Source organism: Cebus imitator, unplaced genomic scaffold (assembly GCF_001604975.1).
Source record: "Cebus imitator isolate Cc_AM_T3 unplaced genomic scaffold, Cebus_imitator-1.0 Scaffold1, whole genome shotgun sequence".
Classification (NCBI taxonomy): domain Eukaryota; kingdom Metazoa; phylum Chordata; class Mammalia; order Primates; family Cebidae; genus Cebus; species Cebus imitator.
Genome location: NW_016107316.1, coordinates 1,396,266 through 1,418,020, shown reverse-complemented (window position 1 = coordinate 1,418,020; position 21,755 = coordinate 1,396,266). Strand labels below are relative to the sequence as shown.

At 39.4% G+C, this 21,755-nt stretch overlaps 1 protein-coding gene across 1 annotated transcript in view; it reads left to right on the top strand.

The window, feature by feature from the left end:
- YWHAQ (tyrosine 3-monooxygenase/tryptophan 5-monooxygenase activation protein theta) overlaps positions 1-20,032 on the top strand; it is a 49,610-nt gene extending 29,578 nt beyond the window's left edge. The window contains exons 3-6 of the mRNA XM_017525324.2: positions 11,845-11,968; positions 15,649-15,812; positions 16,471-16,566; positions 18,670-20,032. Coding sequence (XP_017380813.1) covers positions 11,845-11,968; positions 15,649-15,812; positions 16,471-16,566; positions 18,670-18,729 — 444 coding nt within the window. The 3' untranslated portion in view covers positions 18,730-20,032. The remainder of the gene's footprint in view (positions 1-11,844; positions 11,969-15,648; positions 15,813-16,470; positions 16,567-18,669) is intronic.
- The last annotated feature ends 1,723 nt before the right edge of the window (positions 20,033-21,755 follow it).

Genomic DNA, 21,755 nt, shown 5'->3' with positions numbered 1-21,755 from the left:
GTAGGTGATGGGGAGGAAGGCAGCAAATCACACTGCCACGTGTGTTCCTATGCAACAATTTTGCATGTTCTTCACATGTACCCCAAAACCTAAAATGCAATAAAATAAATAAATGGGGAGGAAAAAAGAAAAAAAAAAGAACAATCAGCTGGGCATGGTAGCCCGTGACTATAGTAGAGCTAAGGTGGCAGGATCCCTTGAGTCCAGGAGTTTGAGGTTGCAGTAAGCTGTGATCACTGCACTCCACTCCACTCCAGCCTGGGTGAGACAGCTGGGTATGGTGGGACTCACCTGTAGTCCCAGCTACTTAGGAGTAGCTCTTAAAAAAATGTGCATGGTTGTATTATTACCTACTAATTTTAAACTAAGCAAGGAGGCATAAAATATTATAAAATGACTTATTTATATTTATTTATTTATTGAGACAGGGTCTTACTCTGTCACCCAGACTGGAGTGCAGTAGTGTGATCATAGGTCACTGCAGCCTTCAACTTCTGGGTGCAAACACTCTTCCTGAATAGCTGGGACTTATAGGCATGAGGCACCACCTAATTTTTTAATTTTTTTATAGAGACAAGATCTTGCTTAACTGCCCAAGCTAATCTGGAAATCCTGGCTACAAGTGATCCTCACTCCTCAGCCTCCCAAAGTGCTGGGATTATAGGCATGAGCCACCACACCTGGCCAGGAGTTATTATCTTAAAGAATGATTTAATAGAGGAGGAGGGACAGGATATTTAAAAAGTAAAAGCTCTAAAGTATCATTACTAAAGTTGCTTTATTTTTTGGCATTAATGAAGTTAATATTTAGGGTTAGTTGTTTGAATTAGTATCTGTTCATTTGATATATAGGCAACTTTTTGTTTTTAAAATCTTAAGAACCAGCCAGGCGTTGTGGCTCACACCTGTAATTCCAGCACTTTGGGAGGCTGAGGCTGGCAGATCACCTGAGGTTAGGAGTTGAAGACCACCCTGGCCAACGTGGTGAAACCCCATATACTAAAAATACAAAAAAAAATTAGCCAAGCATGGTTGTGGGTGCCTGTAATCTCAAAACATGGTAGGCTGAGGCAGGAGAATCACTTGAACTCAGGAGACAGAGGTTGCAGTGAGCTGGGATTATACCACTGGACTCCAGCCTGGGCAACAGAGCAAGACTCTGTCTCAAAAAATAAAAAAAATTTAAAGAACTGTTATAGATGGCATCACATGCGGTTGTCAGTACATGCCTAAAGAAGTTTTATTACCTTTTACATGAATGTTAAATGGTACATCTGGAAGATTTATTTTTTACCTTTTAAACATTGAAGTAATAATTTTGAATTATAATTTTTTTTTTTGAGATGGAGTTTCATTCTTGTTGTCCAGGCTAGAATGCAGTGGTGCAATCTTGGCTCACTGCAACTCTGCCTCCCGAGTTCAGCAATTCTCTTGCCTCAGCCTGCTGAATAGCTGGGTATACAGGTGTGTGCCACCACACCCAGCTAATTTTTGTATTATTAGTAGAGCTGGGGTTTCACCAGGCGGCCAGTCTGGTCTCAAACTCCTGACCTTAGGTGATCCACCTGCCATGGCCTCCCAAAGTGCTGAGATTACAGGCGTGAGCCACCACACCCAGCCTGAATTATAATATTAATGTCTTATCTACAGGATAATCATAAAGTGTCTTCCGAAGTGGGATATTTCTAAGAATAAAAAGAAAATGGCATTAATAATTACAGATTTGGTTCTAGACCACCAAAATCCAAAAAAGTGAATCTCAATAAAGCAAGTCACGCAAATTTTTTGTTTCCTAGCGTGTATAAAAGTCATGCTTACACTATACTGTAGTCTATTAAGTGCACAATAGCATTATGTCTAAAAACCAATGTACATACCTTAAATAGAAAATACTTAATTGCCAAGAAATGCTAACAATCATCTGAGCCTTTCCTGATCTTTTTGCTGGTGGAGGGTCTTGCCTCAATGTTGATGGTTGCTTACTGGTCAGGGGTTGCCGTGGCAATTGCTTAAAATAAGGCAACAGTAAAGTTTGCCACATCAATTGGTACTTCCTTTCACAAAAGGTTTTCAGAGTTTTGCCCTTGTTCCCCAGGCTGGAGTGCAATGGCATGATCTCCCAGTTCACTGCAATCACCCCCTCCTGGATTCAACCAATTCTTCTGCCTCAGCCTTCTGAGTAGCTGGGATAACAGGCATGCGCTACCACACCCAGCTAATATTGTATTTTTAGTAGAGATGTGGTTTCTCCATGTTGGTCAGGCTGGTCTCAAACTCCCAACCTCATGTGATCTGCCCACCTCAGTCTCCCAAAGTGCTGAGATTTGAGGTGTGACCCACCGTGCCCAGCCCACAAAAGATTTTTCTTTAGCATGTGATGCTATTTGATGACATCTTTTTTTTTTTTTTTTTTTTTTTTTTTTTTTTTTTTTTTTTTTTTTTTTTTTTGGAGTCGGAGTTTCGCTCTTGTGACCCAGGCTGGAGTGCAATGGCGCGATCTCGGCTCACCGCAACCTCCGCCTTCTGGGTTCAGGCAATTCTCCTGCCTCAGCCTCCTGAGTAGCTGGGATTACAGGCACGCGCCACCATGCCCAGCTAATTTTTTGTATTTTTAGTAGAGACGGGGTTTCACCATGTTGACCAGGATGGTCTCGATCTCTTGACCTCGTGATCCACCCGCCTCGGCCTCCCAAAGTGCTGGGATTACAGGCTTGAGCCACCGCGCCCGGCTTGATGACATCTTAACTAGAATAGAATTTCTTTCAAAATCACAGGCACTTCTCTCAAACCCGGGCACTGCTTTATCAACTAAGTTTAGGCAATGTTTTAAATCCTTTATTGTCATTTCAGCAGTGTTCATGGGATCTTCACCAGAAGAGATCCATCTCAAGGAAACCACTTTCTTTGCTCATCCGTGAGAAGCAAGTTCTCATCTGTTCAAGTTTTACCATGAGTTTGCAGCAGTTCAGTCACATCTTCAGGCTCCATTTCTAATTCTAGTACTTCTCTTGCTATTTCCTTCACATCTGCAAGTACTTCCTCCACTGAAATCTTAAAGTCCTCAAAGTCATTCTTGAGAGTAGAAACCAGCTTCTTCCAAACTCTTGTTAATGTTGATATTTTGACTTCCGCCACACAAATGTTCTTAATGGCATCTGGAATGGTGAATCCTTTCTGGGTGGCTTTCAATTTATTTTGTGCAGATGCATCAGAAGAATCACTATGACAGTTATGGCCTTATGAAATGTGTTTCTTAAATAATTCCACTTGAAAGTTGAATCTGCCCCCTGATCTATGGGCTGCAGAATGGAGGTTGTTTATGTTAGCAGGCATGAAAAAGCATTAATCTTGTACATCTCCATCAGAGCTCTTTGGTGAACAAGTGCTGCATTGTAAGTAAGCAGCTGTAATTTGAAAGGAATCTCTTTTTTCTGAGCATTAGGTCTCAACAGTGGGCTTAAAATATTCAGTGAACCATGCTGTAAACAGAGGCCGTCATCCATGCTTCGTTGGTTGTTCCATTTGTAGAGTGCAGGCAGAGTAGATTTAGTGTAATTCTTAAGGACCCTAGGATTTTGGGAATGCTAAATGAGCATTGGCTTTATCTTAAAGTCACCAGCTGCATTAGCCCTAAGGAGTCAGCCTTTCCTTTAAAGCTTCAAAGCCAGATACTGACCTAGTATGAAAGTCCTCAATGGCATCTTCTGGTATAAGGCTGTTTCCTCTACATTGAAAATGTGGTATTTCATGTAGCCACCTTCATTCATCAGTGATGTTAGCTAGATCTTCTGAATAACTTACTGCAACTCCACATTAGCACTTGCAGCTCCATTCACCATGTACTTTTATGTTCTGGAGTTGGCTTCTTTCAGTCAACCTCATAAACCAACCTCTACTAGCTTCAGGTTTTTCTTATGCAGCTTCCTCACTTCTCTCAGCCTTCACTGAATTAAAGAGAGTTAAGACCTTGCTCTGGATTGGGCTTTTATTTAAGGGAATGTTGTGGCTGGCCTTAGCTTCTAGCCAGATCACTTAAAGTTTTCTTCATATTATCAATGTCTGTTTTGCTTTCTTATCATTTGGCGTGTTTACTGGGTTAGCACTTTTTAATTTCCTTCAAGAACTCTTTCTTTACATTTACAACATTGCTGTTTGGTACAAGAGGCCCAGCTTTAGCTTTTCTTGGCTTTTGACATGCCTTCCTCACTATGCTTAATTATTTCTGGCTTTTGAAAGTGAGAGACATGTAACTCATCCTTTCACTTGAATACATAAAGGCCATTGTAGGGTTATTAATTGGTCTAATTTTAATATTTTTGTGTCTCAGGGAATAGGTAAGCCAGAGGAGAGGGAAGAGATAGGGAGCACCCCATTGTTGGAGCAGTCAGAGCAGACACAACATATATCAGTTATGTTTACTATCTTATGTGGGCATGTATTGTGGCACCCCAAAACAATTACAGTAGTAACATTAACGACCATTGATCACAGATCGCGATAGCAGATAAAATAATCATTAAAAAGTTGGAAATATTGGGAGAATTACCAAAATGTGCCACAGAGACATGAAGTGAGCACATGCTGGTAGAAATTGGCACTGATAGACTTGCTTGACTTCAGTTGGTTAAAAATGACAGCAACAAAATGCAACCACAGTATCTGCAAAAGAGCAGTAAAGCAAGAGACAATAAAATGAGTTCTGTCTGCTAGGACAGTGGGCTAAAATTGGAATGGTTCTGGGCATCCTGGTCACATGGTCCCTTTATTCCTCCAGCATACTTCACTGTAAAAATTCGGTTTTATAGGATGAAATGAAAAGTTTTATCCTTCGGGATGCAAGGACGTAAGGATCTGATTAGGCTTTACAGCTCAAGTTTGACTGATGTCTTCTGTGTGGTGTCCACTAAATCCCACAGCCTATAGGATCAGTCACATTGGTTATAAGGTTTGCTTCTATCTCTAAAAATTATTACTTCATTCCATAGTTCATTTTTAAAAAAATGAACTTAAAATGGGCACCAGAATGGGCTTGATTCATCATTCTTGGATTCTAAGTCTTAAGAGTTCTTAATTAGTAACATTTAAAAATCATACAAGGACACTTGGCTGTTTAATGCATTCATTTTATTAATGATAGAAAATATTTTTGGCTGGATGCGGTGGCTCACACCTGTAATCCCAGCACTTTGGGAGACCGAGGCCGGTGGATCACCGGAGCTCGAGACTAGCCTGACCAACATGGAGATACACTGTTTCTACTAAAAATGCAAAATTAGTCGGACATGGTGGCGCATGCTGAATCCCAGCTACTTGGAAGGCTGAGGCAGGAGAATTGCTTGAACTTGGGAGGCGGAGGTTGCAGAGGTGGAGGTGAGCCGAGATCATGACATTGCACTTCAGCCTGAGCAACAAGGGGGAAACTCCATCTCAAAAAATAAAAATAATAGTTTCATAGATGAATTGATGATCAACTTGGATTAAGTCTTAGGTGATTCACTGCCTCCTTTGTTAAGGCAACAAATCCTTTATGACATTTAAGCCTAGCAGGTTTCATCATACAGTGGTAGTTTCTGAGACCAGAGACCTTTAGATCATAATAGTTTGATTACATAGTTACCAATAAAGACACTGAGAAGGTGTGATTTCCTACAAGATTATAAAGCTAACAATAGTATAAAAGTTAGTTCCACAAATGATAATGTAACTTCTAAAAACTCATATATTCTGATACATAACATACAGTTACTCTGTCCCTGTTTTGTTTTACTGATTAAATCTCTTGGCCAGGCGCGGTGGCTCACTCCTGTAATCCCAGCACTTTGGGAAGCCAAGGCGGGTGGATCACGAGGTCAGGAGTTTGAGACCAGCCTGGCCAATATGGTGAAACCCGGTCTCTACTAAAAATATAAAAATTGGCTGGGCATGGTGGCGGGCACCTGTATTCCCAGCTACTAGGAAGGCTGAGGCAGGAGAATTGCTTGAACCTAAGAGGCAGATGTTGCAGTGAGCTGAGACCGCGCCACTACACTCGAGCCTGGGTGACAGGGCAAGACTGTCTCAAAAAAAAAACAAACAAAAAAAAATCTAATTTAGTCCAGGCACTGTGGCTCAGGCCAGTAATCCTAGCACTTTGGGAAACAGAAGAGGGTGGATCCCATGAGGACAGGAGTTCAAGACCAGCCTGGCCAACGTGGTGAAATCCTATCTCTACTAAAAATTAGCTGAGTGTGGTGGCAGGTGCCTGTAATCCCAGAATTTGGGGAGGCCGAGGGGCCAAAGAATAGCTTGAACCTGGGAGTCAAAGGTTACATATGAGCTGAGATTTCACCACTGCACTTCAGCCTGGGTTGACACAGCAAAGCTCAGTCAAAGAAACCTTCAGATTTGGCCTTACCTTTCTTAGAAATGCTTTATTTTAGGGTATATTCATATACTGATAAACCGATTATATAGATATAATGATTGATACATATATCCTAAAGTTAGAGATTAAACATGTTAACAGTGTGTTTTTTTTGTTTTTTTTGTTTTTTGAGACGGAGTTTCACTCTTGTTACCCAGGCTGGAGTGCAATGGCGTGGACTCGGCTCACTGCAGCCTCCGCCTCCTGGGTTCAGGCAATTCTCCTGCCCCAGCCTCCTGAGTAGCTGGGATTACAGGCACGTGCCACCATGCCCAGCTGATTTTTTGTATTTTTAGTAGAGAAGGGGTTTCACCGTGTTGACCAGGATGGTCTCGATCTCTTGACCTTGTGATCCACCCGCCTCGGCCTCCCAAAGTGCTGGGATTACAGGCGTGAGCCACCGCGCCCGGCCAACAGTGTGTTTTTTAATGAATCTCAGTAAACTATTGAATTGAAATTGAAACTTCTGTTTCCTGTTATTTTGCCTGTATTTTAAGGCTCTTCATAACAGTTACCTACTGTTTCTTAAACCATTTATATAGATTAGTATAATCTTAATGAGAGACAGGGGTAGCTTATTTAGTCTGTAAAATGGAAATCACTTTTAAATGAATTTAGAATTAAAAGATTGATTTGTTGAGTGTTACAGAATTTTACCACTGAAAACAAATAAATTATTTTGGAAAAGTGGTTGAAGTGATAGTAGGATTGTTTAATATAATAGTTAACTCTTAAAAATCATATGGGGTTTTGTTCTTCCGGAAGCCTTTTTTTCTAAGATACATGGGGGTGGGGGAAAGGAATTGTTACTATTCTAAATTTGCATTCATATTATTTCTTGACAGTTTCATTTCTTATATTTTTTACAGCTTTTGTGTTAGTCTATTTTATTATTGTTTTCATCCTATTTTTCTAAGGTTAAACATATTCTGAATTTCTTTAGCATCTCCTAAAGCAACCTTGATAATAACTTACATTCTTTCCTTTCACTTTCCTTGTTTCCTTGGTCTAGAGTGTTCTAAATCGCTAGTTCATCTTGTTATTGTGGGTAGTACACTGACCTCTTGAGTTTTCAAATTCTCAGAACACACTACCGTCCACGTTTTCCCCCTCAGTCAAGTAACACTGTCAGCACCAGAAGGACCCCCGATCTTAACCCATCAAAACCCCTAAGATAATAAAATTTGCTGAAGAGTTTACAAGGGGGAGCTCCCTGCTTAATTGATAAGAATAATGTACAGAAGAAATTAGTGGGGGAACTTTTAATTATACTCCCTCCTGATGACTTTTTGGGGAGGGGTGTGGGGGGAACAGAGTTTTGCTCTTGTTGCCCAAGAGTGCAGTGGCGCGATCTGGGCTTATTGCAACCTCTGCCTCCCAGGTTCAAGCAATTCTTCTGCGTCAGCCTCCAAAGTAGCTGAGATTATCAGCGTGCACCACCATGCCCCGCCAATTTTGTGTTTTTAGTAGAAATTGTGTTTCACCATGTTGTTCAGGGTGGTCTCGAACTTCTGACCTCAAGTGATCCACCCACCTGGGCCTCGCAAAGTGCTGGGATTACAGACGTGAGCTACCGTTCTTGGCTCTCCCTCCTGACTTCTTACCAGATACCAGTACCCTTATTTGGAAAGACTTTCAGGGAGCTGTGTCAGTTTGGGGTTTTTGGTCTCTGATCTGTGTTTTTATAATAATTTTAAAATTCTTACACATTTATGACCTATATTCTATTTGGTATTGATAATACAGATAGAGCCTTGATTATTTGAGTAAGACATGAAGCGGAATCCATTATGTCTTTTAGCTGGACTAAAGTATACATCTTTACTACTGGTAGTATATGGAAAGACAGAATGAATTACTCTGTACCTGTTGTTTCCTTCACAGAGAGCTAGTGGCATCTGACAAACAACCATGATACCTGGCTGAAACTCCAGGATGGAAGTAATGCCCAAGTCCTTTTATAAAAGCCCAACAATATAAATCCTACTTAATGGCTATATGCAAACTAGTAGTCAAAGTCAATAATTTTAGAAAGGAAAGGTTTTGGTTAGCTCCTTAAGTGGCTGTGTTGTAATGAATGCAGTAGCTGTTTGGCAGCTTTCTGAATCCTTGCAAGGCCCTTGGTCCACAAGTCCTTGTGAACACCCACATACCTAGCATGAGAGTCTATTGTTAGAATGGAAATTTCTCTGTTCCCTACTCCTCACCCTAAACCCATGTTCTAGTCCAACTTTTCTCAGCCCCTGCTCTTACACATCTACCACATTTAACAGAGCACTAGATGAGTAGCTTACCAGAGCTGGCACCTTTTTGGAGATCCTCTGGAATTTCATTGTAACTGACTGATTCACTTGGAGGAACAAGAAAAGTGAGAGGCATCATATTTTACGTTAGAGTTCCGTGGTGTGGGTACAGGCAGAGGTGGTATTTCTCTCAGTATGAGTACTGTATTTGCCTTCTTTGATACTACTTCTCAGAATCCATTCATTTAAAGATAGCTATGACTCAGTCAGTTTGAGATCTAGAACTTTTTTGTGACTATCACTATTGCTTCCTGTTTCCTCCCTCTACCACCACCCTAATTCAGTTCATAAAAATAGTTTTTAGATTGAAAGTCATCCATAATATGTAAAAATGGTAATAGAAGAAAATATTAAAGTAATATAAGTTTTATAAGATTTGAGTGTCTCAGTGTTTTTTTTTTTTCCTTGAGACAGAGTCTTGTTCCGTCACCCAGACTGCAGTGCAGTGGCATAATCTCTGCTAACTGCAACCTCCGGCCTCCTGGGTTCAAGCAGTTCTCTGCCTCAGCCTTCTAAGTACCTGCGGATTACAGGCACTCGCCACCATGCCCAGCTATTTTTTTGTTGTATTTTTAGTAGAGATGGGGTTTTACCATCTAGGCCAGGCTGGCCTTGAACTCTGACTTCGTAGTCCACCCCCCTTAGCCTCCCAAAGTGCTGAGATTACAGGCATGAGCTACTGTGCCCGGCCTCAGTTTATTAAATAACTATTAAAATTATATTGGTGATGTTGAGCACAGTATTTAAAATCTGATTTGTCTGTTCTTTTTATAGTTAAGAGTGTAGTGATGCTGGAGCAGCACTTGTCACAGTTGCCTTTAGTTTGGGTATGCCCTTAATGACTTCTGTTGCCACACTCCTGTCTCAGCAACTTTCCAACTTGAGCCACAATTTTGATATTCATCACTTTTATAATGTATAAACTTCTGGGACTTCAACACTTAATTTTATACTAATTGTGTGTGTGTGTGTGTGTGTGTGTGTGTGTGTGAGTGTGTGTGTGTGTGAGACTTCCTCTGGCCTCAGGCCTTTAAATATATTAAAATAATTTAAAACCTTTTTTAAATTAAAGGATTTTAAATATTTTCCTGTTTTTTGCTTTCTTGTTTTTTTCTTTTTAGAGACAGGATTTCTTTCGCTCTCTCTTCCAGGCTGGAATGCAGTAGCACGATAATGGCTTACTGCACCCCCTACTCCCTGGGCTTAAGCCATCCTCCTGCCTTAGCCTCTCAAGTTGCTGGGATTACAAGTGTGTGCCACTACACCCGGCTAATTTTTTAAAAATTCTTTGTAGACACAGGGTCCCACTATGTTGCCCAGGCTGGTCTCAAACTTCTGGGCTCTCAAGCAATCCTCTTGCCTCCACCTCACTTCCCAGAGTGCTGGGATTATAGACATGAACCATCCACTTGGCCTCTGTTTATTTTCTTTAAAAAATAACTTATGGGCCAGAAGCAGTGACTCGTGCTTGTATTCCCAGCACTTTGGGAGGCTGAGGTGGGCGGGTAACCTGAGGTCAGGAGACGAGACCAGCCTGGCCGACATAGTGAAACCCCGTCTCTACTAAAACCACAAAAATTAGCTGGGTGTGGCAGTGTGCGCCTGTAGTCCTAGCTGCTCAGGAGGCTGAGGCAGGAGAATCGCTTGAGCCCAGGAGGTGGAGGTTGCAGTGAACCAAGAACACACCACTGCACTCTAGCCTGGGCAACAGAGTAAGACTTTATCTCAAAAAGAAAAAAAAAAGAAAGGAAGAAAAAAAGAAAAGAAATACATGGATGCAGTGATTGCATTTTGTTAAACCACTTTTAATCAGATAAACAACAAGAAAGTTCTTGGTTAGAACTGTGTTTTCTAAACAATCTGTATTTAAATCTATAAACAGCCTTCTTTTTCTTTAGCATTTATGTGAATATGAATCAGTCTTACTTGTTGGTATCATAGATGGTATTTTTATATAATATTAGTTGATTGTATTTGTGGTTATTTTTCCAAAATGTGAAAAGGATCCTCTCTCTTCCTTGCTTTAAAACGTTCACTAGTTTCACTTTTCCTAGAGCAGTGCTTTTCAAACTGTGTACCTAGGTTGATACTAGCTAACATTTACTGAGCACTTAATATGTGACACTATTCCAGGCTTTGACATCTGTTACTGGTTTTATTCTCAAAACAAACCAATGATGAAGTAGATATTAGTATCTTAACATTTATACGAGAATTTCATTCTGCTTTGTAATACTTAATATAAAAAGGTTTTTAAATGAATGACCTAGCATCAAGAAAAATGGAATCTAAGATTTCTATTATATTTGTTTTTTGTGACTTTTTATATTCCAAGGAATACCCTGTACCTCTAGAAGTGAAAATTTCTTTGTATGAAATTAACGATAAAAGACATACTCAAGAACTCACCTAAGTTTTTTTTTTTTTAATTAGATTTAGTAGACCTAAAATTATTCTATTAAATTGCTGTGCAAGTTTTTAAACCTCTTACTCTCAATTCCTATATTTGCCTTGCTTTAGATGGACACTTGACTGCAGTGGGCACTGAGTAGCACTGTTCTCCCTTGTACTTGATGTCTTAAACATTTTCTTTCCCCTCCCTAAAATGAGTGCACATCCCTGTTTTCTGCTTATTACATTTCTACTTTTCCTTCTTGACACCTCAAATACTCTTTCCCTGGGAAGGCTGTCTAACTGGAGGCCATCTCCAGCAGAGCCATATACTCCCTCTCTGTGCTTCCATAGCACCGTATTTACCTCTCTCTTAATGCTTGGTGTGTAGTTGGTATACTTATAGACTCTGAGCTTCTTGAGGGCAGGGACCTGATTTTAAGTCTTCTCTATATTCATTATAGTCAAATACCTGGCACCTAGCAGTATGAGTAAATGTTTGTTGAATGAATAGATGAGAGAACAGTGTCTTTCAAATTACAATGTGTGGTGTAATCTAGTCTTACCTTTAGAAACTATAGGCTACATCATCATTTAAACTCCCCAGGGCGACAACCTAACCCCTGCCCTAAGAACATGCTTCAAGTCCAGGCTGATATGGTATAGTATTACTGTAGTAGTTAATGATTGAAACGCCCGATAGGCAGAAGTTTAGTGCCTAACGTTCTGATGTCTTATGTGTTTCAGGAGTTGTTGGATAAATACTTAATAGCCAATGCAACTAATCCAGAGAGTAAGGTCTTCTATCTGAAAATGAAGGGTGATTACTTCCGGTACCTTGCTGAAGTTGCATGTGGTGATGATCGAAAACGTAAGTATATTTGTTATATGGGCAAAACTAAAATACAATAAAAGGGGATAAACAGGACACTTTGACAATATATGTAGTCTCCAGGCTCTTTGTGATTTAAAAATAATTGAATATATATCAAGAAAATTAGTATTGGCCGGGCGCGGTGGCTCAAGCCTGTAATCCCAGCACTTTGGGAGGCCGAGGCGGGTGGATCACGAGGTCAAGAGATCGAGACCATCCTGGTCAACACGGTGAAACCCCGTCTCTACTAAAAATACAAAAAATTAGCTGGGCATGGTGGCGCGTGCCTGTAATCCCAGCTACTCAGGAGGCTGAGGCAGGAGAATTGCCTGAACCCAGGAGGCGGAGGTTGCGGTGAGCCGAGATCGCGCCATTGCACTCCAGCCTGGGTAACAAGAGCGAAACTCCGTCTCAAAAAAAAAAAAAAAAAGAAAAGAAAATTAGTATTATCTTACGTTCTCAAAAATGAAAATTGGGTTATAAATTTACATCATGTGCCCTTTAAAAAAAAGACTCATCTATGAACTTTAGTTATAATTGTACATGGTATTACTTAAAACAGGCATAATCTTTTATACATTAGAATTTTGGTTCGCTATGCTCTTTCCGCAGTCTTTCCGGGCCACCACAATGGTCCACATGAATGTCCTGGCTGATGCTCTCAAGAGCATCAACAATGCCAAAAAGAGGCAAACACCAGGTGCTTATTAGGCCATGCTCCAAAGTCAGCATCCGGTTTCTTACTCTGATGAAACATGGTTACATTTGCAAATTTGAAATCATTGATGATCACAGAGCTGGAAAAATTGTTGTGAACCTCACAGGCAGGCTAAACAAGTCTGGAGTGATCAGCCCTAGATTTGATGTGCAACTCAAAGATCTAGAAAAATGGCAGAATAATCTACTTCATCCCGCCAGTTTGGCTTCATTTTTAGCTCCAGAGATTTTTGCGTAAACTTTGTGAGTCATTCTGCATTTCACATGGCCTTTTTGTCATTATACCTTAAAATGCAGATAACTGAAATTACATATAGAACATGGAAACAGGATGTTGTGCTTTTTCTGTTTGTCATATTAATTCATTATCATCTGTTTTAATCGGTCATAACACTGACTGCTAATTACATATAATCAAATTTTTGAGGAGGAGAGGTGAGGTGAGTGTGTTATTGCTGGTGTATAACTTATTCCAACTTCACAGTAAGTTTGAATGACCCATATGGTTAGGTTTTACTTGAGAAGGTTGAATATACAGGAATTGTTGATTAATCAAGTAATAGTCATAAAAATAGATGTTAGTATTAAATGTCTATTTTGTTTTTACCTAGACTATCATAAAAAAACATGGATATGGGAAAAAGTGATCAAATTGCCTAACTTGATAATAAAAAAGTGAAGTGAATTTATTTGCAGTGAATGTCTCCTGGGATGCTGGTAGCGGACTATAAGATCCTATTAAATTCTGTGCATGTGCTTGCTACCAAATTTATCAAGTTCTAGGTAGTAGAAGTATCACTTAATTGCTTATTTTTTCCAGAAAGTTTGTTATTTTGTTTTTTGCTGTCATAAATATCAGTGTAACTGAATATATAAAGAGAAGTTGTACCTTGAGAAACTGTTGTACCTTGCTATAACAAAATCTGTATACTAAACTAATTCTGTTACTGATGTATAATTTCTATTGCCATGAAGATAAGCAGAATTGGACATGATACTGGCACGGAACTGAACATTTAAGTATCAGAAAGCCAAAGAGAAGTCTTTGGGAGATTGAGACATAGCCGCAGCTTTAACCTGATTTAACTCTTAGGAGCTCATTGGCACTTTCAGGTATCACATGTAGTCCCATGTACATTCTCATAGTCTGGGATTTGTAGATAGGCTGTCTTTATAGCCTAACTGCTGAGACACTTTGTTACTTACTACTGTTCTGGTGCTTCCTAATATGCCAGGCTGCAAATAATAATAATTATTATTATTCTTGCGTGCAGTCTGTACCATTCAGGATTAGATCAATAAATGTCATTTCAGAGGAAGGAAAATGCACATATTCAGGTCATAAAGGGATAGCTTAATTCTCTTACGTCAGTATCTCTAAAGCTGTAATAGGCCAGTGCCCTTATACAGAAAACTGCCCTTTTCAAAATATGGCTATAATCAGATTAGTGTTGGTAATAACTGAACATTTTTTGAAGGGAGAGTAACATTTTAATTAGGCCAGTAATCAAACTCGGGTTGGGGCAGATTTTGTCCTGTGTATTGAAACTTTTATATTGCCTTTCAAATAATACATCTTGATACTAAGAGTCAGTATTTCTCCAAATTAGAAAAATAGAGATTTTGGTGGTGATGATCTTTGTAAACTTTATATTATTTAGGGGAAGTGTATTCTAGTCAAATTATTATTATTATTATTATTATTATTATTATTATTACTATTTTTGAGGCAGAGTTTTGCTTTTGTTGCTTAGGCTGGAGTGCAATGGTTTGATCTCGACTCACTGCAACCTCCGCCTCCCAGGTTTGGGCGATTCTGGTGCCTCTGCCTTCCGAGTGGCTGGGATTACAGGCATGCACCACCAAACCCAGCTAATTTTTGTATTACTAGTAGAGACGGGGTTTCTCCATATTGGTCAGGCTGGTCTCAAACTACTGACCTCAGGTGATCCGCCCACCTCAGCCTCCCAAAGTGCTGGGATTACAGGTGTGAGCCACTGCGCCCGGCCTAGTCAAATTATTTTTAATTGCTGCATTTCCAAGTAATATAATTAAAAGATATAAGGGAACAAAATAGTTTGTAGCCTGGGGATGGAAAAAATCCAATTTACTATAATATCTCATGATTTAAAAAAAATTAAGCTGATTATATGTAAGCAACATTCTGAACTGGTTCTTTGTTTGTGACAAACTCTGTTACTCAGGTTGGCAGTGCAGCAGCATGATCTTGGCTCACTGCAGCTTCAACCTCATGGGCTTAAGGGATCCTCCCACCTCAGCCTCCCAAGTAGCTGGAACTACAGGCATGCACCACCATGCCTAGCTTTTTTTTTTCTTCTTCTTCTTCTTCTTTTTAATTTTTCATAGAGATAGGGATAATCGGTCTTCCTATGTTGCCCAGGCTGGTCTTGAACCCTTGGGCTCAGTTGATCCCGCCCCAGGGTTACAGGCATGAGTCACTACACCTGGCCATAAACTAGTTCTCAAATGCCCAGCACATAATTTTTTTCTTTTCTTTTTTTTTTTAAGACAGAGTGTTCTTCTGTCGCCCAGGGTGGAGTACAGTGGTACAATCTTGGCCTCCTGGGTTCAAGTGATTCTCATGCCTCAGCCCGCTGAGTAGCTGGGATTACAGGTGCCCGCTCATCACGCCTGACTAATTTTTGTATTTTTAGTAGAGATGGGGTTTTGCCATGCTTGCCAGGCTGGTCTTGAGCTCCTGATCCCTGGTGATCCGTCCACCTCAGCCTCCCAAAGTGCTGGGATTACAGTCGTGAGCCACGGCACTCGGCCATAATAATGGTTTTTTTTTTTGTTAGCTACCGTGATTTTAAAAGACCCATATAGAGAAAAGTCTTGGTTCTACCAAAGAGCTCATAGCATATGTTCAGGTTGTTAATGTACTTTGTACTGGATGATTATTGTCAATATTGCACTTTTAATTTTTTTTCTCTTCACAGAAACGATAGATAATTCCCAAGGAGCTTACCAAGAGGCATTTGATATAAGCAAGAAGGAGATGCAGCCCACACATCCAATCCGCCTCGGGCTTGCTCTTAACTTTTCTGTATTTTACTATGAGATTCTTAATAATCCAGAGCTTGCCTGCACACTGGCTAAAACGGTAAGATGTGTGTTCAGGAAATACCCACTTAGCTACAGTTATTTGAGATACCAGGTATGTTAATTTATAGGTATTTTACTTGGCTACCAAGGGATGATTTCTACTGTGTTTACTTTGAAATCTCTTTCTTACCATCAAGATCACCACCTTCTGCCCCGACACCTTATTCTACCCTAACCATGATTATAAGCAGTAATGTCTGTCTACAGAGCATACTGAGCAGAATAATCAAAGAAGGATAAATGATGTTAAGGAGGAAACATAAAAGATTGGAAAGTAATGCCTGCCAGGTTTGGTCACTAGAATAGCTGTGCATTAGCTGCATTCCTCAAAGGGGCTCAAAATGAGAGAGTGAAGAGGAGCCTGTACAGATAAATACTTCTTCTTAGTGGAAAGAAGTATATTAATCATTGCTGCTGTTCTGTTTGTCCTGTGAAAGAATGAAGACATGCTTGTTTACTTAAATGTATAGTTTTATAAAAGTCCAATCATACTCGTAAGTTCTTAAACTGAGAGTGTGAGAGAATGGTTCCGTTGAGTTTGTTGGTAATAGAACATAAGGTGGGTGTTCACCTATTTTTACAAAATGGTTTGTAATTGTAGAATAACCAGTTTTTGTCAACACACATATTTTACCATGGATATTAATATTTATCAGGCTTTTGATGAGGCCATTGCTGAACTTGATACACTGAATGAAGACTCATACAAAGACAGCACTCTCATCATGCAGTTGCTTAGAGACAACCTAACAGTGAGTTTACTTTTTAAATTTTATTTCCTTTTCAGAAACAAAAGTATTTATATTTTATTTTGGACTTCGTGTCTTTTAGGACAGACACATAAGAGCTGAAAATATGACATACATGTTAGTATTTTGTGTGGGACCAGCACTATTTTGTAGGCAGGTTTTCAAGTTGAATAGGCATTTTATCAAACTGTCCTGAGAAGGTACTAACATTATAGGAACTCAATATTACTATTTTATTGGGATGAAGATGTGGATAAATTATATTAGTATAGAGACCTTACAAAGTTTCTGTATTTTTCAGCAAATTAGCCATAGCCAATTAGGGACTATCTAGATATCTAGGCTTTGTAAAAATCACATGAAGCACCTTGTTTTGTGAATTGTACATAATGTTCTACAAGCATTTAGAGAGTAAACCTGTACCTAAATTTTGTTATCCCTTCTCTGCTTCTAGGCTACAGTCTCTGTTTTGTTTGTCCTTTTCTCTCTGCTCCTTGGATAGGCAAATGATAAAGTAATCAAGAAAAAGTACAGCTTAAGCTTTATTCTTAACATTTTTTTGTAGGTTCAAATAAATTTGATAGGTAAAATCTTAGACTTCACAGAAGGTAAAAGAAGGGAATATATCTTTTAATATAAATCTGTTCCTCCCAGCCCCCTAGTTTGTTTTATCTTTTACTAGATAACTTTATCTTTTACTAGATAGGGTTTTTGTTTTTTATATTAGCACCATATCTATTCAATTTTGCTGAACAGGGGAATTGTGAATCCACTGAAAGGGAAATGAAGACCTTGCATTTCTCGCCATGAGAAGTCCCTGTGGTTGTTAGGGGACAATGGAAGATGATCAGCAAATAGCTAGTTCTGCAGAGCAAAGTAGGCAGTTCTGTACCTCTTCCCAGATATGCTTTGGAGCTAACTGTCTTTTAATTGATTTTGTTTGTTTTGTTTTCTCTCTTATGGAGGCAGTTCTTCAGAGGATTTTATTTGTTTTTATTTTAGTATCTTTATAATAACGTTATTTTAGTATCTTCATAATAACCTAAGGATTATGTAAGATTCTAGCATTTCTGAAATTAACACTAATGTCTTGGTGTTGGTCTAATATAGTGTAATTTTGGAACTGATAATAGTCAGTAAATAGTGACTTCTCTTCTTCACTTCAACTTTCCATCCTAAAATTAGACAGACCCCTGAAGATCGACTTAGTTTTAACATTCTACCTAATTCAAGAACCCTGTCTATACATGCACACATAGCTTCCGTCACCCACTTCTTGGAGCAACACAAAATAACACAACACTGCTTTTGCTTTAGTTTAGCCCATCACACACTTGAAAATTGTTAACCGTGATTGTGGCTTTTGCCTCTCTGTGAAAATGTTTAGTTTATTAGTCTAAATTTAATACTGCATAGTGCTTTCAAGAAGAGCATTGAGCTGCTGGGAATAGAGACAGCATTAAATTCTAAGACTGTCACTTAGTTTATTCTGAAAGTAGAGTGCCTCTTTTTAAAAGTTACTTTTTTTTTGAGACAGGATCTCACCTGATCTCTTCTTAACGATTCTTCACCTAGGCTAGAGTGCAGTGTCGTAATCATGGCTCACTGCAGCCTTAACCTCCTAATTTCAAGCAGTCCTCCTGCCTCAGCCTCCCGAGTAGTTAGGACTCTAGGCACACACCACCCCATACCTGGCCAATTTTGTTTTTGAAATGTTTTGTAGAGATGGGGTCTTGCTGTGTTGTCCAGGCTGGTGTTGAACTCCTGGCCTCATGTGATCTTCTCTCCTCAGCCTCCCTATGTGCTGGGATTACAGGCGTGAGCCACTGTGCCTGGCCAAGAGCTTTTTAAATAAAAAGGAAGCTATAAAACCATGCTTCAGTGGTATATGTGTGTATGTCATTTTGTAATTACATAGTGAAAGGTCTGCAGTGATGTACTTTGGGAAGGCAATGGTCTAGGGTTTTGAGAGAGAACTTCCAGTCTTATTCAAGATCTCCATTGTTTGAGGAGTTTACTACTCTTGTTAATTTTGATATAACAATAGTACTTGGTATAATTGCCTAATCTAGAAATAGTAACTTAATTTGATTCTTCTTTTTCTAGCTTTGGACATCAGACAGTGCAGGAGAAGAATGTGATGCAGCAGAAGGGGCTGAAAACTAAATCCATACAGGGTGTCATCCTCTTTCCTTCAAGAAACCTTTTTACACATCTCCATTCCTTATTCCACTTGGATTTCCTATAGCAAGGAAACCCGTTCATGTGTATGGAATCAACTGTTTATAGTCTTTTCACACTGCAGCTTTGGGAAAACTTCATTCCTTGATTTGTGTTTGTCTTGGCCTTCCTGGTGTGCAGTTACTGCTGTAGAAAAGTATTAATAGCTTCATTTCATATAAACATAAGTAACTTCCAAACACTTATGTAGAGGACTAAAAATGTATTTGGTATTTAAGTAATCTGAACCAGTTCTGCAAGTGACTGTGTTTTGTATTACTGTGAAGATATGAAAATGTAGTTAATTAAAATTTGAAGAGTGTTCCACATAACTTCTTAATTTCTACATTCCTTCCCTTACTCTTTGGGTGTTTCCTTCAATAAGGAACTTTTCCATGCTCTTTATGTATTCCGTTTTAGTAGGAATCCAGAAGTAGTAGACCAAATGGAAAAGCACTTGTCATTTCTGGCTAGGGGTAACAAATTGAAATGCCTCCTGTGTCACATAAGGAAGTCATGTATATCTGTGGCAACAGGGAGTTTCCTTATTCACTCTTTATTTGCTGCTGTTTAAGTTGACAACCTCCCTTCCCAATAAAAATTCACTTTCACCTCCTGCCTTTGTAGTTCTGGTATTCACTTTACTATGTAATAGAAGTAGCATGTTGCTGCCAGAATACAAGCATTGCTTTTGGCGAATTAAAGTGCATGTCATTTCTTAATACACTAGAAAGGGGAAATAAAGTACACAAGTCCAAGTCTAAAACTTTAGTACTTTTCCATGCAGATTTGTGCACATGTGAGAGGGTGTCCAGTTTGTCTAGTGATTGTTATTTAGAGAGTTGGACCACTATTGTGTGTTGCTAATCATTGACTGTAGTCCCAAAAAAGCCTTGTGAAAATGTTATGCCCTATGTAACAGCAGAGTAACATAAAATAAAATTACATTTTATAAACCATTTACTATGGCTTTGTAACAATTGCATACCCATATTTTAAGGGACAGGTGAATTTACTACTTTCTAAAGTTTATTGATACTTCCCTTTTATGTAAAATGTAGTAGTGATACCTATATTTCTGCATTGTGCATTGTGACACACTTGTCTAGGGATGCCTGAAAATGTATAAAATTGGACTGCATTTCTTAGAGTGTTTTCCTATAGATCAGTCTCATGGGCCATCTCTTCTTCAGATGTAAATGATATCTGGTTAAGTGTTATATGGAATAAAGTGGACATTTTAAAACTAGCAAAGTTAATTATGTCATTCTGAGTGCCTTGGCTGTTATTAGAATTGTGCTTCAGTGGATATTCAAAAGGAATGTAAGAGTTCAGATATAGATAACTCCTCAGCTTACAGTGGGGCTACATTCTGATAAACCCATCATAGGTTGAAAATACTAAGACAGGGCTGGGCACAGTGGCTTACTCCTGTAATCCCAGCACTTTGGGAGGCCAAGGCAGGCAGGTCACTGGAGGTTAGGAGTTCGACACTTACTTGAGCAACATGGTGAAACCCGTCTCTACTAAAACTACAAAAATTAGCCAGGTGTGGTAGCACATGCCTGTAATCTCAGCTAGTTGGGAGGCTGAGGCAGGAGAATCTCTTGAACCTGGGAGACGGGGGTTGCAATGAGCCAGGATTGCGCCATTGCACTCCAGCCTGGGCAACAGAAGCAAAACTCTGTCTCAAAAAAAGAAAATACTAAATCAAAAATGCATTCAATACACCTAACCTAATGAACATTACATAGCTTAGCCTATTCTATGTTAAATGTGCCCAGAACACTTAACCTACAGTTGGGCAAAATCAAAGAACATGAAGCCTGTTTTACGGTGAAGTGTTGGATATTTCATGTAATTTGTTGAATACTAAAAATGAAAAACATTGATGGTATATGCTTTCTACTGAATGCCTGTCACTTTTGCAGCATTGTAAAGTCAAACAGACTTAAAATGGGGACTGTCTATACTTCTGTTTGTAAACATTCAATCATATTAGTTCAAAATAATTTTGATTTTATAGTATCACAATGGCTGTTTTACTAACCGACCTCAGGTTAGTAAAATAACTGAGACTGAATGACTTGAACTGATTTTTAAGTCAGAATCGAGGGGGAGGGGGGGATAGCTATGTAGGATTCTTCTTCATCCTGTAATGTGAATATGAAACAAGGCTTCGTTTATATTTGTTTTTTGTTTTGTTTTGTTTTGTTTTGTTTTGTTGAGACTGTGTTTCACTCTGTTGCCCAGGCTGGAGTGCAGTGGCACGATCTCAGTGCACTGCAACCCCTGCTTCTCGGGTTCAAACGATTTTCCTGCCTCAGCCTCCCAAGTAGCTGGGATTACACTTTGGCTAATTTTTTGTATTTTTAGTAGAGACAGAATTTCACCATATTGGCCAGGCTGGTCTTGAATTCGTGACCTCAGGTGATCCACCTGCCTCAGTCTCCCAAAATCCTGGGATTACAGGCCTGTACTTGCCTTCTAAAGGGAAATGAAAAGGCAGAATTCAATAGGACTTCGGTACCCCAAAATTTAAATCAGGACACTACTTTTTAAAGAAGAATATTAGTAAAAATAACACTTTGAATTGGGAAAAATATGATCATGTCTTAAGACCAGTAAAATGGTATGTGCTCAGTAAGTTATCAAAGTAGCTTTAAAGAACAGATTATTCGGCGGTGTGGTGGCTGACGCCTGTAATCGCAGCATTTTGGGAGGCTGAGGTCGGTGGATCATGAGGTAAGGAGTTCAAGACCAGCCTGGCCAAGATGGTAAAACCCCATCTCTACTAAAAATAAAAAAATTAGCCGGTAGTGATGGTGGGCGCCTGTAATCCCAGCTACTCAGAAGCCTGAGGCGGGGAATTGCTTGAACCCAGGAGGTGAAGGCAGTAGTGAGCTGAGATCCCACCACTGCACTCCAGCCTGGGCAACAAGGAGAGAGACTCCATAAAAAAAAAAAAAAAA